Source organism: Echiichthys vipera, assembly GCF_963691815.1.
Source record: "Echiichthys vipera genome assembly, chromosome: 2".
Taxonomy (NCBI): Eukaryota; Metazoa; Chordata; class Actinopteri; order Perciformes; family Trachinidae; genus Echiichthys; species Echiichthys vipera.
Window position 1 is genome coordinate 11983674 of NC_139827.1, and position 12172 is coordinate 11995845.

At 38.9% G+C, this 12172-nt stretch overlaps 1 protein-coding gene across 1 annotated transcript; it reads right to left on the reverse strand.

Annotated features, from left to right (window-relative positions):
* Positions 1–8078: 8078 nt before the first annotated feature.
* foxe1 (forkhead box E1) lies at positions 8079–9709 on the reverse strand. The gene is made up of 2 exons (XM_083931117.1): positions 9607–9709; positions 8079–9432 (listed from the first exon to the last, which is right to left on the reverse strand). The coding sequence occupies exon 2, from the start codon at positions 9406–9408 to the stop codon at positions 8314–8316; it is 1095 nt and encodes a 364-aa protein (XP_083787243.1). The 5' UTR covers positions 9409–9432; positions 9607–9709; the 3' UTR covers positions 8079–8313.
* Between the last annotated feature and the right edge of the window lie 2463 nt (positions 9710–12172).

Below are 12172 nucleotides of genomic sequence, written 5' to 3' on the forward strand. Positions count from 1 at the left end.
CAGTGCTAAAAAAAATACTGTCTTTTTTCAGGTTACAGCAGTCATGGAAGGACATCCAGGTAGCCAAGGAGAGAGCAAATGAGTAAGTTGTAACTATGATTTGGTCTCTGTCATAAGAGGTGAAACGATAACTTCAACAAACATTTCGAGTTGAATTTGGTTGATGCAAAATCACAATGAAGTGAAATGGCTTATAGAAATATATTTTGTTTAAAAGCTACAGTAAAAAAAATGTCACAGACTTCTTTATATATTTTTTGTCTAAATGCATCCGCCGGTCTGTTTTAGTAAAATGATTTGTTTGGTTATCCACACGTCTTTCTGTTTTCATATACAGTATAGTATATGTATAAGGTATACTTGTAGTCGAATAAGCAGTATATGAAGAAACGAGTATCTCTATAAGAGTTTAAACAACTTTAATATTGTAAAAACGGAAGAACGGGACCAAAAGTCAACCTTGTTCTCCGAGAACAAAACAAACTCCCTATCACACGTCTATGAAATGTAACCTGAAACACTGCAGCTAATGCTAACACTGCCTGTGTTTTGTCTGCTCGTGTTCAGGTTGGAGACGTCACTGGGTCAGTCGGAGCAACGTGTGTGTGAGTTAAGTCAGGCGCTGGCTCAAAGTGAGGAACAGCTCAGTCAACTGCAGGTCCTCTCACAATCCCAGAACATCCAGATCCAGCAGCTCCAGGAAGTTTGCACACAACTCGGTGGTGTGCGGGACATGAACGAGGTAAGCTTTTGATTATATTCCTTACACAGCTTTTTTTTTTTAAAGAATATTGGTGGAAGGGTTCTGTGATTTAGACCATCTTACTGCCTTTATTGTCTTAGAAGACTGAAGCATAAGATATTTTAAATGTATTTAGTAGTCTGGTCCTCACTCCTTATACACATAATACACTTTTGCTACAAGCCAACATGGAGCTGAGTTTTTTTGCCCATATAATTGAAATGCAAGCATTTTTGAAACATTTTGAATCAATTTTGCTGTTCAAGACTTCATTCAAATAATAAGGTGCCGTCATCAAAGTATGTGACATCTGTTTTATAATTTCTGTGTGTGTCAGTTCTTACAATTGGAGAATGAGGTGGCGAGGGAGCAGGTGGTTGAAAGTGAGCGTATGCTGAGGGCCAATCTGCTGGGACTCCGGGAGAGGAACATCCAGTGTGAAGACCTAAAAGGAGAACTCAGCCAACTTCAGTAAGTTTATGTTAACGGCACCCATGTAATGATCTTATCTTATTCTTTGTAAAACTGCATTATATTTCATATATTGAATCATATCTGTTGAGCTGAATTTTAAGAAGCTAAACAACTTTTTAATTTTGTGTGCAGGAAGGTAGCAAATACGAAGCAAACGAAACAATGATTTTATAGTATAAAATGAAAGTTGTTAAACATTTTGTCTGTACACTAAATGTACGTGTGTGTGACGGTGTATGTGCGATGCAGGCTTGAGAACAGGAGTTTGCAGGAGCAGCTGGAAACCACAAAGTCCAGAGCCAGTTCAACCCAGCTGGAGCTTGAAGACAAACTTGGACAAGCGGTTACTGAAATTACTTTGCTACATCACACATTGCGAGGACTGACCAATGAACTACATGCTGCTCTCAATGAACAGGTAACACAAAAAAACTGCTTAACACAATCTAAAGCACACCAGCAGCCTGTTTTCACCACCTGTCTCACTTTCATATGTGCCTGTTCTTATAGTCTATAAAATGTAGAAGATACAGCGTGCAAGGCTATAACTGTATTTAGAATGAAGATTGCGCTAAATGTGTGGTGTCAAACTTCCTGGCTTACAATTTTAAAAAATAATAATTTTGTGAAAGCAAATATTACTGTAAATAAGTGGAACGCACCACTGTGGGGGAAAAAACATTTAGGCTTAAATGTCTTACTTTTTCAGAAACCAGGACAACCAGAGGATAAAGAGTCTCTATCAGTCCACAACCTGGAGCGTCGTCACCCCTCCAGCTCCTTTGTTGACAGCATCATGGTTGCATTAACTGCTGAGAAGGAGGAAGACGCCACAACAGAGACACCTCCTGAATCGGGTATTGTAGCTCACCCCGCATGTGTTTACAAGTGACCTTTTTTTTCAAAAAGTAATGGCTGTTGGACTAATAAGTGTTCTTTAAGACCTTGAAAAGGCTTGCTCGGCTCTTTTAAGAGACAATATGAAAGTTGTCTATGACACCTGTCACCTGCACCTGCACTGCTTTGGTGAATCTTGCGGATGATCTGAACTGATATGAACATTTTATTTAAAATGGTGCACTGTAAGTGTATTTTTCAGCAGGTGCTAACAGGTGTTTCTGAACAGGGACACCAAGAGATTCACCTGGGACAGCTATTTGATTTGAATGCCTCAAACTCGGGTTCAGTGTGTGTTCAACAGACCCATGTCATTTGTACGTCCCTTTATAGCCGTTTTCACATATGAACCCCAGACAATGTCAGGAGAATGTCATGTCTGGAGTTTCCCTAAAACATGCAGCACACACACGGAGATTCTTTGTGTCAGACACGTTCGCATTTACTGGAAATACTGTTTTGTATAGGTGAGGGGTGGTACATTTTAATATACTTGTTTTGTTTACATATCTTCTGTTGCAATTATTCTAATACACCTAAATCTGACCACTGTATCTTGAATTCATACATTTCAGAGTCAGTTTTTATTATTATTTATTTATATTGATTTGCAGAGATGGCATCTTAGATACAGGGACCAAATTGAAAATGATGCATGAACAAACTCAAACTCAGTGCTGAAGGGGCTTGAATGTCGTCTAATGATTTAATGGAGTTACATTAAGTTTTAGTTCACTCTCTTCAGTCCCCTCAGATACGCCCGAGCCACAGTGTGAAACTCTGTTCAGCGAGATGAGCGCCTTCACCCGCATTGCAGCCGTCACCCCTAAAAAGTATTTGGACGCTGCTGAGTTTGAGCCAGAGGAGGAAGATCAGAGCAGCGCCGCAGAGCTGTTTGCTGGCCTGGGTAACACCGTCACAGAGCTCATCAGCACCCTGAAGCTGCTGCGACAGCGTAAAGATGCACAGCTGGAGGAGCTGCGCAACACCATGTGAGTGCTATAAAAATGTGTATGTGAAATAAAAATGGCCATTTTTCATATGGTAATCTACATTTATAGATTGTGATTTAATTATTGATGAACCACTTCATATATGATTCGCAAATATCCTGGGAAACACAACAATTGATTAAAATTACCAATATCCTTGAAATAATCTTTTTTTCCCCTGGAAATTCCTGGTATTTAAGCCCCTCACTCCCTAGGTGCATATTTAGTGAAACTCAACTTGCTCGTTGAATAAGCTACAAGTTATGACACACACAGCATGTTTAACAGACGTGAAGAAAAATACGTATTTTTCATTTTAAGTCAGTCAATCTGTGGAGTGGAACAGACCTGCAGTGATCTTTTTCGACGTCAAGTCTACGTATATTATCCAGTGGTTAAATACGCAATATAAGTAGTAAATTATAGTCAATACTAGGCCTACTGGTAAATAATAACTCTTCATGAACAAGTGCTGTCCTGTATTTGAAAGACAAACTCATAGAAATGTCCTTGGAAATCATTTCTTAAAAAGAGTGTGAACACTTTTAGATTAATTGATTAAATGTCAAATTAATAAAATGTTAGAAAATATATATTTCATAAGCCCAAGACAAGGCCAGACCCAAGGTAAGGTCTTCAAGTTAATTGTTTTTTACAACCAACAGTCCAAAAACAAACTGTAAAACAGAAAAAAGTAGAAAGAAAATCATTGTTTGAGAAGCAAATGCTTGTCTTGATGAATCATTTACATCATTAGGGATTCATTAAAAAAAAAATCCCCACCAGTCTTTATTTTTAATAATTGATTAAGAAACAAATCATTAGACACTGGAAACAATAGTGTCATGTAGAGAGACTGTACTGTACTGCTACTAATGGTAACCAACTTCATGTTTTAGTACAGAGCCTGTGTCTGAGGTTTGGTATTGGGATAGTCAATGTGTGACTGAGAAGAGGTGATTTTTATTTTCTTAGTAAAGTTGCAGACTTTTCCTTCACATTTAACAAACTAGGGTAATTAAAAAACATTTTCACATAATCAAAATTAAAGGTGGTGTATATGTATGTAGTCCTTCTTTCTTATCTAACACAATCTAATACATTATTCCAGCTCTGGCCTGCAGGTGGAGCAGCAGACTGCAGACAACAGACATGAGGCGGAGGTGTTTGAGCTGAAGCATCAACTCAGCCGACTGAACAGCCTTTTTGAGAAGGGAAGTCAAGCACTGCAGCAGAAAGCTCTGGTAAGTGCTACTCTACCTAGTGTTGACTTCATATATGATGCCCAACAAAATTCAAAATGGGTTACAAAAGAGCGTCTTGCTGAGCTGAAGAAACCCTGAGAAGATTCTTTAAAAATGTTTCTCTTTCCGCAGGATGAGAAAACTGTTACAAAGTTGATGGCAGAAATACAAGAGACCCAGGAATCTCTAAATAAACACAAGACTGACAGTAACGTAAGGCACAAAATCGCTCTCTGCTGATACACTTACTGTGCTTTAGGACATGCTGCTACATTTCACGGTGGTTTACCGTAACTTACTTAAGTACGAAATGCTGCTACACTCCACTGTTCCATACTGTCGCTTAGTTCTGTAGGACATGCTGCTACATTTTTAACATTTTTAACACTTGTAACTTATCGCTGCTTCTGACTTATCTAGTTTGTACTTATTTTATTTCAATCTGCTGCTAAACTGCACGCTGCGTATTGTTGTATATTGTATATACCTACGCTTAACCACGACGTCTGTTGCACTCTGTCACACTTGGTTCATTGCTTGATTTATCTGACGTTAGCTTTATTTTGATTTGATTTATGTTTATGCTTATTGTTACTCTGATCCTTTTCCGCCTTTGTATCGAAACTGTTGCACAATAATTTCCCTCGGGATAAATAAAGCTTCTTGAATCTTGAATCTTGAATCTCTATGTATTTTTACACTCAGAATACAGCTGGCTAAATGTTAGTTTCTCCTTTATTTAGGAATTGCGGAAGGAGGTGGTTGAACTTCGTCGGTCTCTCCAGCAGTCGAAGGCAGAGTCTCAATTCCTGCGTGACGAGTTGAAAAAAGCTGGTAGCCCATCGGCTAACCCGGGACATTTCATGGAAGAGAAGATTAGTTTGTTGAGAGAGGTTTGATTGTTATTACAATATTTTTCAAGCTATAATTGTGCAAATACTTGATGTTCTCTAACAGGTTTTCTTCTGTAGGTGGAGAGGCTGAAGTTGAGTCTTCAGGAGGGGGAGCAGGCCAGAGTTAAGCTCCTTGATAGAGCAAAAAGACATGTAAGTATGGGCTTGCTGCAGTAGTTAATGATATTACTGACTACATAAAAGCGTAATTACATATTTGAGAGGATGCGTCTTCCTAGTTTGTTTTTGTTCATAAAGTTCCAATGTTGAATAGCCAAAGGTAAAAAGGCGCACACACAGATCTTCAGGACAAAGTGGACTAATATCTTTAAACCCATTGTACATAAAAGTGTCTTTTTATTTTCTTGGAATAAAATAAAATTATCCAGAAGAGCTGAAGAAGCGTCATGCTGTAAAAATGACAATGTAACCCAGTATGTTCATGGTGTAATGTCTCTCAGCAAAACATCCACCAGACCAACCAGCAGAAAAGTGAGAATGAGCTTCAGATGTTAAACAAAATGATCAATAAAGTCAGAGAGGTGAGGTTCATTTTGCCTTTTTTTCCTATATTTCTTCTTCTATTGTGTATATATGGATATGCGAGGTAATGATGGTCCTCGTCTTTCTACACAGACTCTGCTGTCTTTGCCGCTGGATGTGAAGAATTGTGAACAACTCCAACAGCTGGTTGAATACATTGGCTGACATGTTTTGTTATTGTCACCTGCATTCCTTGTATTTATGTCTGTTGTGTTTTAGCTTGTCCTTGTGATGTTAATATTTGTATAAGATTGAAATAAAATGTTTAAATCTTATGGATTGTGCTTGCCCTTTTTAAACTTTCTTATTTTGGAGTTTGTCAGCTTTGTGTCAGCAAAAATGGAATAATTAAAGCTGCACATAGACACTGTTTAATGTACAGCCTGCTGTAAAACGTTGTTGCCCAAGGTGGAAAATTTTACACATTGTTTTAATCTAGTGTCAGATGTCATACCTGTGTGTTCACCTGTTTTAGTTGCCTGCATTTTTTTACCAAAGCAGTTGATTAGTTCAGTATCTTGGCCCAGTATGTAGTTCAAGCCATCAGATAAAGGGATGGCAGTAGTAATGATACCTGAACCACAAACCCTTCAGATTTTCATATCTGGGTTTGGTCATGACAAGCAACAAGCAGAATACACAACTTAAGAGAGAAGATGGGACCTGTCTGCTTCCTGTGTTTATACAGTATCTTTTTTTATTACATATGAAATATATATTTAACTTATCCCCCAAAAGTGAAGCAATTTCAGTTAAAGTTGTGTTTCCATCTACAGCTGAATTTAACCTCAAATATGTGATGATTGGCTTCACACAAAAAAATTCACTCTACTTTGTCGAGTTAAAGCTCAATGTTACTGCACACAGTTATTTTCTGTTTATTGTTAAACAGAAAAATGGGCTTTAATAGTAATATAGATATGGTGTAGCCTACAACTGATTTAGTTTAAATGTCTGTGCCTCTTCTAATATATTGCTTGTCAAATTTTACAATATTAAACTAGAAGGGAATTGTAAACTATAATTTGTGCTTTTGCCCCGGCCCGTGGTTTTCCCGTAATGGTGCTGACAAACAAACCGAAACAAAAACATAACCCCCTTGATGGAGGTTAAGACGTGTGCTGTGAAAAGACTGCCCCCAAAAATCAGCCTTTCATTATATTACAGCCTACCATTAGACCATAACCATGTGCTTATCCAACCAATCTTTGTTGTGTTTCACTCACTTTTATCTTGATTGCAGGTCTTACAATAATTAAATCATTGTCCTTTTGAAATGATAATTTGACACCCGCTGATTACTGCTATCCTTATTAAAGCCACACAGATTTGAAGATTCAGCGGCCCTCGAGAAAAAACGAGGACCTTTTCAACGGATACTTTGTTGAAAAAACCTCTTATCTGTCAGCAAATCTTTTCGGATAGGAAAATCCGGTGTCCCACTATAATGAAGCATTTCGAGTCTCATCTTGTCAGATATGCAGGGAGGTTTCGTATGGTGAGATAATGGATTCACACTACTTAACTTTATAAGCTAAAATATCAAGTTACAAGTCAATTCATTTTCTTGATTAGTGGATCTGCGCGGTAGATTAACTGTGTGTCTGTTTAAGTGCTATGTTGAGGTCTGCACATGATAATTGAGGCCGGTCACGGTGACTGATAATGCTGTGGCTCCAGACAACACTTCAAACCAGCTGAGCTGAAACACTGGAAAAAAACAACGCAAGCACAAAAGAAAAAGATGTGCGAGGGCATTTTTTGTTCCTGGAAGCAAATCAATCTCAATCAAAACTGTCTCAATCAATTTGTCCTTGTTATTTTGTAATATATTTCTAAAACTATTACAAATATAACTAATATTAGTTCAGTATGTGGCAAACCGATTTCCCCTCTTGGACATTATAAAAATAACAATTATGATGTGATATTTGCCTAAAGTGTAATAGCAATAATACATCCATAATTTAAATAGTTTATTCTTAAAGAACCGAAGTGCTATATAATTGTTTATTTCCAAAAAAGACAACCTGATATGCATTTTCATTTGGCAACAAAATACATGCAAATGTAGACGTTCTTCATACAAGCCACTTATTGCAAAACTTATGACCGTGAAGCACAATAATTTATACTAATATTCAAAGTGTCTTTTAACCTCACCAGTAATGTAAATATTAAACGTGCACATTCAATGTATGACAAAAAAAGAAACTTGCAACCACACGACATTAGATGCACCTCACACTCACATGCTGTGAAGAGCTCTTGTCATTTAAATACAAATTTATAGTGTCACAAAGTAAAGTAGTATTAATTATGGGTTTTAGGGTTAATGCGGTAAATCACAGTTGTTTCATGAGAGGTGTTTTTAATCCGTCTGTTCAATTTTGTCCTTAACAAATGTCATGGACAAAGAAAAACAATCATGTTTGTCCGCAGAAATGTCCGGCTCACTTGGTGCTGTCTCTTGATGTTCTGTTACCAACGTAGTGAGATGGTCGGATCTACAGTAGATTGTCAGTAGCTTAGATAGCAGACACAAACCTGTCCATATTCCCTGGGTATGTGGGGTGTCTCAGGTAACCCCCAGTGTTGGTCATAGGACCTGCAGCACTGTTATACTGAGAGAAAGAGCCCAACTGCACTGGGGAGACCCTGCCATAATGGTCCATGGATTCCACAGACCCATGGGCTGAGGAATGGAGGCGTCCTGTCGCTGCATACCCCTGGGTGTGGCCCTGTCCATACGAGCCCTGGTGTGTATGGTGGTGTGGGTGGCCGTTTGGCCCTGAGTAGGTGAACCCAGGATGCGTAGAGGAACGTGATGGTACGGCCCCTCCGCATGGTTGGCTCTGGAAAGCCGGGGCTCCCATGCTGCAGGGACTGGATACATTTGGGAGCCCCTCAGGACTGAAGTTCCGGCCTGGCTGCTGCATCACCTCTGGCCCTTGACCTCCCAGCAGGCTTGCTGGAGTTGGGTGTCCTATGAGGTTATTGATGCTGAACATGCGGGTCTGACCAGGTCCAAACCCAGGAGGAGATGAAGAGGGGTAATAGGCAGAGGGCAGCTGCTGCCCGTAAGCCGGACTGACTGTCATGTTGTTGTAGACTGAGTTGGTATATGCGGCTGATCTGGCAATCTGGACAGGAGAGAAAACAGGTGTCTCATGGACGTATGAGGTGTAAGTGCTCAAGTCACAGCGCTTAAACCTCTTCCTGCGCCTCAGGAAGCTGCCACTCTCAAACATGTCCTCTGCATTCGGGTCTAATGCCCAGTAGTTTCCCTTTCCTGGCCGCCCTGGCTCTCGGGGGATCTTGATAAAGCAGTCATTGAGTGTCAAGTTATGGCGGATAGAGTTCTGCCATTTCTTTGAATTGTCTCTGTAGAAGGGGAAGCGCTCTGTGATGAACTTGTAGATGCCGCCCAAAGTCAGCTTGCGGTCAGGGGAGTTGGCTACGGCCATGGAAATGAGTGCAATATAGCTGTAAGGGGGTTTCCCTCGCTGGAGAGGTCTCTTCCTTCTCCGACCTCTGGGCTGCTCGCCCGTCTGCAGCGGAGGGTTGGAGGCAGTCATGGTGTTGTCTGCTGGAGAGTCTTTTTCCACCTTGACCACCGGCATTGTTGTGACCAGCTCAGAAATGTCCTTTAAAAAAAAAGATTATAAAATGAACTTTTTGCAAATGCTGCACAGTATTAGTACTTCCAACAGTTTAGATGAAGTTCTTTGTCTGGTGAAATCCTGGACAGTGGAAATCAAAACAAGAGAGCTGCCCAGCTCACTATCCTGCTAGAAAGATCACATTTGTTGACAACTCACTGTGTTTAAGTCCAAGTCCAGCCGCTCTTCAAATGCTGTGGAAGTATTTCGGTTTTTCCAAGAGATCCCGTTTCATTAAATTCTGTGCTTATTTAGTTTCCTCCCCACAGTTTTGTGTCAGGTGAAGTTGAAGAGTTAAGGTGTGAGAACGACATGTGCTGCGAGTAAGGTGTGTGTGTGAGAATGAGTCACTAAGCGTTACCTTAAGAGTGTATTACCTCCACAGAGCACCTGAGGGGCCACACCCCCCTAAGCATCACATGCTCTTGACATACCTCAGCTCTATAAGGGTCTATTGTTCACGTTTGACAAACTCTGCATACTTTGTGGTGGATATTTCTATTTAAGGGTTTTGACTTTTTTCTAATTTAGCTGTAATAAATGTCTGATGATCTGAAAGGGCAATTAAATATCTATGTTCCAAATCAGGATCTACTTTTCTAAATAGATTTTTAGAAGATGTAGAAAATAAACTCAGACTTGTCAGTGTTTATCTTTGATAACCTTTTTTTATATTTACGTGCAACTATCAGATTTATTCTTTTGCAGGGCCTTTTTTTAGTTTCATAGACCAGAACTGTCAAAAAAAAAAGTTTCCTCTTGATATTCAAATTTCCCTTTAAAGCCGCCCGCAGTTTACTTTAAAAAGTCCAAAATGGTCCATGTTGTTTTGACGTTTAACACTAAAAGACCTCTTTAGTGGTAACTCAACCTGGGTGTTGTTTTTCTACCTTGCTTCCTTGTTTGTTTTGTGCCAGTGGTTGGACGAGCCAGCTGTGTTAAGGGATGTAAATGTTTTCCAGACAAAGTCCATCCTGTGATTTCAGCATGCAAAATATAGGCCATCATCATAATCCCTGGACGCAACCCGAGAGACAGGAATAACCAACTCTCAACAGATATTGTTCATTGAAATTGGTTTCGATTATGAATGTCTTCAAGGACATGTGCTGGACATGTTTCAAAGTCAGTGTCATAAAAGGTTTTTTTCTTAATACTAGTAACACATAGGATTTTAAATGACCAAACCCATTCATGGAAAGTCTAATCTGCTCTGCTTTTAAGATGACTTAAAAGGCTATTACATTTCACCTGGCACCAGTTATAGAGGCAATGCTCACACTCTGAGCAGCTCTGGTGGTATGAAGTCCGGGGACTCCACAGAGCTTGGGTTCACCACCTTAATCTTTTAAACAAACAGAGGTGAAACACAGCAGCACACTCCCACCGCTCATCACCAGGCTGGGTTAACACTGCGGGCATGTGTCAGAGCAGGAGCGCAGTGAGAGAGCGTGGGTTTGCTCAGACAAACAGCCTGATGAAAGGTTTAGTCCTGTGGCTCTCCTGGGCTGGACCTGCAACACCCTGTTACATGATGGGGTGGGCTGTATGATGTGTAACCATGAGAGTCTGCATACCTGATAGTTTCAATTCAATTTTGTAATTAAATTTAACAAAATAAAGACTTTGTAGAACAAAAAATGAAGGATAGTGCTCGACTTCTATAGCAATCCTAATGTGCAATCCTGTTGTGAAACTGAGGTTACTTTCTTTAAAGCTCTTTATAATCCATCAGTATTTAGTCAAGACTTAATTTCTGTATTGAAATGTATCAATGAGGAAGACATTCATTAGAAAGTTGGAGAATTGTGCAATGATTGATGTGATATCTGATATCTAATCCACTACATTTAGCTGAGGGTGTAGTTGTTTAAATTTGAACTGTATATATTACTTTTGTCTGTGATTGATTAACATCCTATTATTTTTGTAGATCTTTTATTTAGTTAAACCACAGCACTCTAGTATAGACAAACTATTTTATCAGTCTGTTTTTAGAACTTGATTTACATGATGAAATATAAACTTTTATGGATCAGAAATGTTTAATTGTGGACAGTTTGTGTTTATTAGTAATCTATTAGTACACTGGGATTTGTCTACGTTTGTGTATACTGTAAGGCTTTTGTTTGAGTGTGTGCGTGTGCTTAGGGCAAGCAAAGCTACCTGACACCTCTGTCAGTGAAAGGAGAAGCGGATACACATACTGGAGCAAAGTAGATGTAATTTTTGTGATTGTGAGAATTTAATTAATTAATAGGAAAAAGAGAAAATGCTCTTTGTATTCAACTGTCCTGGGTTCCCTTGAAAAAAGGAGAAAAAACAGGTAGACAATCCAAAATATACGAAAAAATAATAACGGGCAAGGAAATATGATAAAGCCTTGTTTTTTAATGGTTAAAAAATCTTTAAAAAGCCAACGTATGTCAACCACCTACAGTCAAAACATGTTGGCTTTTCTTTTGTTTAACATTTTACATTAATGCTGATAACATTACTTGATCAATCCATTAGTAGATCAGCAGAAATATAAATCTATAAATCTATTTTGATAATCATTTAAGTCATAAATGTGAACATTTTATACACTTGTAAATTGAAAACAGTTTGGTTTTGGACAAAAACTGCAATTTGATTATGTCACAAGGGGCTTCGGAAACTTGTTTTGGACATTTGTGACCTTTTTGAGACAATATTCAAAATAAGCAACTTATTAAAAGAAAGC

Coding starts and splice junctions, on each gene's coding strand:
- foxe1 (XM_083931117.1), bottom strand. CDS start 9,408: ATGCCGGTGGTCAAGGTGGAAAAAGACTCTCCAGCAGACAACACCATG.